This window comes from Lontra canadensis, unplaced genomic scaffold (genome assembly GCF_010015895.1).
Source record: "Lontra canadensis isolate GAN:19392208 unplaced genomic scaffold, GSC_riverotter_1.0 scaffold28, whole genome shotgun sequence".
NCBI lineage: Eukaryota > Metazoa > Chordata > Mammalia > Carnivora > Mustelidae > Lontra > Lontra canadensis.
The window spans coordinates 12,206,984-12,213,978 of NW_022631022.1; the positions used below are offsets into that span (position 1 = coordinate 12,206,984).

At 38.4% G+C, this 6,995-nt stretch overlaps 1 protein-coding gene across 5 annotated transcripts in view; it reads left to right on the forward strand.

Annotated features, from left to right (window-relative positions):
* Positions 1 to 6,590, forward strand: part of RFX7 (regulatory factor X7) — a 136,865-nt gene extending 130,275 nt beyond the window's left edge. For 3 of the 5 annotated variants that reach the window (XM_032864885.1, XM_032864886.1, XM_032864887.1), the window contains one exon: positions 440 to 6,590. In XM_032864885.1, coding sequence (XP_032720776.1) covers positions 440 to 3,718 — 3,279 coding nt within the window. In that variant the 3' untranslated portion in view covers positions 3,719 to 6,590. The remainder of the gene's footprint in view (positions 1 to 439) is intronic. The other 2 variants (XM_032864889.1, XM_032864888.1) reach the window with 1 other exon arrangement.
* Positions 6,591 to 6,995: the final 405 nt, after the last annotated feature.

Consider the following 6,995-nt stretch of genomic DNA (forward strand, 5'->3'; position numbering starts at 1 on the left):
CTTGAGTGAGTCACTTTCTTGGCCCAGAGGTAGATACCTTTATAGTTGCATATTTTTTCAAGATTTTATCTTCTCTTCCTATAACCTTAAAAGTGATGATTTTGGCAAGCATTCGTCACAAATGTGAAGTTTTTAAACTTGTTTATTTGAAAGGTAGCTTAATGTTTTTCTCATGTATTATTATATTTTATAACTATATTGCACTGTGTTGCCGTTTTTATATTTATGTGTCTGTATAGAACTGGATCTAACATATAGAGAGATACCTATAGATATCTAGATAGATAAATAGATAGATATAGAACTCTTGTCTAATAGAGGAAGTGTTCTTTTATTAAAAAGTGTACATTTATTAAATGCCTTAATGCTATACAAATACGTGAATTACTGTTTATATCCTAGACTTGTTAAATCTTTTTTGTTTTCTACCTGCTAACAGGTCCAGAGAACCAGGCAGTTGGTAACTTCACCAAGTCCAATGAGTTCTTCTGATGGCAAAGTTCTTCCCCTCAATGTACAAGTGGTCACTCAGCACATGCAGTCTGTGAAACAGGCACCAAAGACTCCTCAGAACGTTCCAGCCAGTCCTGGTGGGGATCGTTCTGCCCGGCACCGCTACCCTCAGATCTTACCCAAACCAGCCAACACCAGTGCACTCACCATTCGCTCCCCAACTACTGTCCTCTTTACTAGCAGTCCCATCAAAACTGCTGTTGTACCCACTTCACACATGAGTTCTCTAAATGTGGTGAAAATGACAGCAATATCCCTCACGCCCAGCAACAGTAGTGCCCCTCTTAAACATTCTGCCTCAGTAAACAGTGCTACAGGAACAACAGAAGAATCAAGGACCATTCCACAGATCAAGAATGGTTCTGTTGTTTCGCTTCAGTCACCGGGGTCCAGGACCAGCAGCAGCAGCGGGGGAGCATCTGCCGTGGAAGTCAAAATGGAACCTGAAGCACCATCAGATGAGCATCCTGGACAGTGCCAAGAGAACTCTGAGGGGACTAAAGCTCCCAAAACAGCAGCTGGTGCCCTTCTGGGACAGAAAAGTAATACAGATGGAGTAGTGCAAAAACCTTCAAATGAAGGTGTCCTTGAAGTAAAAGCAACTAAGGTCTGTGACCAGAGGACCAAATGTAAAAGTCGCTGTAGTGAAACTCTGCCAGGCACTTCAACAGGCAATAATCCAAGCACTGTCGCCCTCTCAGTTGCCACTCAGAACTTAACTTTCACCAGCACCACCTCACCAGCTAATGGTGACTCAATAAATAAAGACCCTAAATTATGCACTAAAAGTCCAAGAAAGCGACTGTCTTCTGCATTGCAAGAGTCCCAGGTGCCTCCCATAAAGAAACCAATTGTGGAACAGCTTTCTGCAGTTATCATAGAAGGTCAGAAACCAGGCAGTGTTGAGAAGGACCAAAAGGTTCCACATTCAGGGAAAATAGAAAGTTCAACAGCCGGTGCTCAGATTCCTAGCAAGGTATCCATAAATGTCAGCTCACACATAGTGGCAAATCGACCCTTGAATTCTTCTGCTCTCATTGCCGGTGATTCAGCTTCAGAACAGCAAACACCATCATCATCTCCAGATATAAAAGTAAAACTTGAAGGGAATGTTTTTCTTTTGGACAGTGATTCGAAACCAGATGGCAGCTTTAATTCAAATGAATGGCAACAGGTCAGTAAGGATTCTGAGTTTATATCTGCCGGCTGTGAACAACAGCAAGATATCAGTGTTATGACAATTCCTGAGCACTCTGATATCAATGACTTAGAGAAATCTGTTTGGGAATTAGAAGGAATGCCACAGGACACATATACCCAGCAGCTGCATAGCCAGATACAAGAATCTTCTTTGAATCAAATACAAGCACAGTCTTCAGATCAGTTACCTCTACAGTCTGAACTGAAAGAGTTTGAGCCTTCTGTCTCCCAAACAAATGAAAGCTACTTTCCTTTTGATGATGAACTTACACAAGATAGTATTGTGGAAGAGCTGGTGCTTATGGAGCAGCAAATATCAATGAACAATTCTCATTCTTACGGTAACTGTTTGGGAATGAGCCTTCAGAGTCAGTCTGTAACCCCAGGAGCTCCAATGTCATCTCATGCCTCCAGTACCCACTTCTATCATCCAATCCATAGCAATGGCACTCCAATCCACACACCCACACCCACTCCTACCCCAACCCCAACCCCGACCCCAACCCCAACCCCAACGTCAGAAATGATTGCTGGCTCTCAGAGTCTGTCACGGGAGAGCCCTTGCTCCAGGCTAGCCCAGACCACACCTGTGGATAGTGCTTTAGGAAGTAGCCGACACACACCCATCGGTACTCCACATTCTAACTGCAGCAGTAGTGTCCCTCCCAGCCCTGTTGAATGCAGGAATCCATTTGCATTTACCCCAATAAGCTCCAGTATGGCGTACCATGATGCCAGCATTATCTCAAGTAGTCCTGTGAAACCGATGCAAAGACCCATGGCCACACACCCTGACAAAACCAAGCTTGAATGGATGAATAATGGGTATAGTGGGGTTAGTAATTCATCGGTTTCTGGCCATGGCATTCTCCCAAGCTATCAGGAACTAGTGGAAGACCGTTTCAGGAAACCTCATGCTTTTGCTGTGCCTGGACAGTCTTACCAGTCTCAATCCAGACATCATGACACTCATTTCGGTCGTTTGACTCCTGTCTCTCCTGTGCAGCATCAAGGTGCCACTGTAAATAACACCAACAAACAGGAGGGTTTTGCAGTTCCTGCCCCTCTGGATAATAAAGGAACTAACTCATCTGCCAGCAGCAACTTCAGATGCCGGAGTGTGAGCCCTGCTGTTCATCGCCAACGTAATCTTAGTGGAAGCACCCTGTATCCAGTATCTAATATCCCCCGATCTAATGTGACCCCCTTTGGAAGTCCGGTGACCCCAGAAGTTCACGTTTTCACAAATGTTCACACAGATGCATGTGCCAACAACATAGCTCAAAGAAGTCAGTCAGTTCCATTGACAGTCATGATGCAGACAGCCTTCCCAAATGCTCTTCAGAAGCAAACAAACAGTAAAAAAATAACCAACGTTTTGTTGAGTAAACTTGATTCTGACAATGACGATGCAGTGAGAGGTTTGGGCATGAACAACCTGCCCTCCAATTACACGGCCCGGATGAATCTTACTCAGATTTTGGAAACTTCCACTGTTTTTCCTAGTGCCAATCCGCAGAATATGATCGATTCCAGCACTTCTGTTTATGAATTCCAAACACCATCTTACCTCACTAAAAGTAATAGCACCGATCAGATCAGTTTTTCTCCTGGAGATAATCAAGCACAATCAGAAATCGGAGAGCAACAATTAGATTTCAATAGCACTGTTAAAGACCTGTTGAGTGGAGACGGCTTACAAACCAACCAGCAGCTGGTAGGTCAGGTAGCATCTGATCTCACTAATACTGCGTCTGATTTCTCTAATGATATCAGGTTGTCTTCTGAGCTCTCAGGCAGCATCAATGATTTGAACACTTTAGACCCAAACCTACTGTTTGATCCAGGTCGTCAGCAGGGACAAGATGATGAAGCTACACTGGAAGAATTAAAGAATGACCCATTATTTCAACAAATTTGCAGTGAATCCATGGGCTCTATGACTTCATCAGGTTTTGAGTGGATAGAAAGCAAGGACCATCCTACTGTTGAAATGTTGGGTTAAATAGTGTTTTATAATATGTAGCACACTGTATCTAAAGACATATGTATTGTATTTGTCTTAATGGAAGTGCCTCCCGCAGCAGAAACACTTAACTATTAATTGTGACATTTTAAAAGAGTTTGCTGCAGAAGTGGTTTCTTCTTCAGTAGGAAATGGTTAGACTCGCCTCAGTTCTTAACAAGTTTCTGAAGACAGTAGGCTGTAGAAGAGCAAATATTAGGTTTTAAATTTTATAATGTTTCCCCCATTTAATCACATTGTTTGCTAGTAAACAATTGACTAACCAGCTTTTACAAGAGCAGTCTCCATCTTTGTTTTGTATAAGTTCGTTTTAATTCATCAGTTGATCTGCACAGAATGTAGAGGAAACCATTGATTTTATGTCTAGGCTATTTTTTGTTGTTGTTGGCATTATCTTTTAGATATGAAATCATAGCTAAGGTAAACTGTAGACAAGAAGGTCTTCCTTGAAGCAGGGATAATATTCAGGTTATTATCGGTATTTAGGCTTGAAGCATAGAGCTACTGTAGAATGAAAAAAATCTCTGTAGGACTTTCTGGGACTTCAGTACCATTTGTACCTGCATTTTGAAGGGCTTAAATAGGAGAAAATAATGGGAAATTAAATATTAATTTAAGGAAAGCAAAAGCTGCACTAAAATTTTTTAAAGGAAAAACTAGTAGCCATTTCTATTTGTGACCTTGCATTAGTCTTATTTTAAAATTTATTTTTAATATGGAGCCAGCAAACACACAGAGACATGTGTGTATGTGTGCTCACACACACAGACAAGTGAATAACTCCAAATATTATAATTTAAGAGAATAAATACAAGCGTCTTAGAAAAATACTTTATGTTTTGTTATTTGGTAGTTGAGTTAGGAGAATTTAGAAGGAAAATAAAAGCATTTTCTTAGTTTCATCACAGTGGCCAAATGCAGGTATTAAAATTCTATTTAAGATTTAATTTGAAGTTTTTAATTATAATATTCCTAAATCCTCAATTTAGTGACTGACTCCTTCGCTCCTGAATATAGTAATACAAGTTGATCATGGGATCCCTTTGAAAAACAAATAAACCGGAGGGAGATAACATAAAAAAACAAACAAAAAACATTTCACCACCTGAGGTCTGAAGCCACAAATCTTTATATCGCTGATAAAACAAAGGGGATATCAATAGTACTTGAAGAAGAGGAGCATTTTATTACATGCTTAATTTATTTATTGTGATAACCACAATTGCAAAAGAAGCACTCAGGATGTGTTTTAAAATGTTTCTCTGTATGGCTCCCATTTTGTTTTATGAATAATTATTTATGAATTTCTTGTTGACACAAATCTGCTCACTAGTTGACAGCTCCATTTGAGTGAAGTTAGGGTTACTTTCAAATAGATTTAAAAATTGCCATTAAGTTTTTAAAGCTAAAATTAAACCATTGCTATGCTACCTTGAACCTAGCTAGCTAAGCTTTCCTTTACCTTAATTAGTAAGCCAATCAGAAGACTACAATCAATGAATATTTAACAAATGTGATGAAGGGTTTAATTTAATAAGGTTTCATTGTTCAATAAATTTGCAAGGTAGGGTATTAACATATTTTGATAAATAAACGGTGCTAGGGTTGGCTCAGAGGTTTATATATTGGTATGTCTTAGTTATCGGCATTTGTGTGTGTTTGCTGTTATCTTGATTTAATGATCTGTTAGATATTTTTTCTTGATGCTAGTTATTTCTTCACTGTACATTGAGACACAGCACTACTGCACACCAAAGTATGCAATACCCAAAGGAAACTGTGTGATTTCTCTTAACAAATGATGGGAGCCTTTCTATATGAGATACTCTGAAAAGGAGATTTTGAGGCCATTCTAATCCCTTGTTTACATTATTAGCTTCCTACTAATATAAAAATAATGGAAATCTTTTTTTATAAAAATATAAAAGACTGGAGGATTTTTAACCCTCTGTACAGTATTGCAGCAAACACTTTAAATTTGGTTGAATTCGTCCAGCAAACTTTCTGGGGTTCATATATTGCACTAAATTTGTTGAACCTGTGGTAGGCACATCTCTTAGGATAAATGCAACCAATACAGTCCACAGATTAAACTTTTTAAATGTGTTTCATTATGAAAAGACAAAATGTCATCAAAGTGACAGATAAAATTGTCTTATGTAGCAATGTGCATTGATCTCAATGAGATATTTCTATTTCTTATTCTCTTACATGAGAATATTACAGCAGGAAGAATTAAGTTTAGTTTGCTTCACCATGTTAATACATGATCACAAAATGTGCATGAGTGTTATTGACTTATCTTGTACAGTACTAGGTATTCCTGTAACCACTTTTTTTTCTTGGCTGTATTAAAACTGGTTCAGTGTTAACCAGGCAAGCATAGTTATTCACAAGTTATTTACTTTTTTATGTTTACTAATTCTGCTTAGTTACTGTTGAATATGTTCTTTTCTCAAATTATTTTCATTGTTTTCATGTTTAAAACATTTTTCATACTGTTTATCATGATAAGACTTCATGAAGTAAATAATTTTGCATATAATTGCAATAAGCACTGACTTTTGAACTGAAAAGAAGGAAAGTTTTTTTTTTTTGTGCAGTGCATCTGAGGTTCATATAATAGTCTTGTACTATAATGTGCTTTACTACACCATAAATGACAAAAAAACAAGCCCTGTTTCATGTTTTCATTTAGTGCAAAAAGTCAGATTTCCCCAGTGTTTTGTTGTCTGTTGTACCTGCTGAAACTACAGTAGTTGAATATTGCAGTAGCATTTCAGTTCTCTTTTTTTATTGAAAGTGCTCAAAAATTGTTTTTTAAATGTTTTCAAAAACAATTAAAAACATTTTATATTAAACTGACTGGGTCTTAAGGTGATTTGTGGGATCTATCTTACACAGGCAGCGTGCCATTTTCAAACAGACCTGATGCCATTCTTCCTTAGGTCTCATGAAATTCATAGAAATGGATAAAAATCAGCACAAGGCTGAACACCGCTCTTCACTATTAATCCAGAAGGATACACAGATCTTGTTTTATTCATCAGAATTCTGCTGTCCTCTTAGGATGTATTACTGATGAGTCAGACCTAGTATGGAGCTTCATGTTGTCCCCCCACTCCCCACCAAAAAATCTCTGCTTTTGCTTATTTCAATAGCTAGTCTGTGGAGTACCTGGATATGTATATTTTTGAAGCTTTGAATAGAAAAATAGTAGGGAAAAGTGGAGAAAATTCTAAAGCACATCTATGCC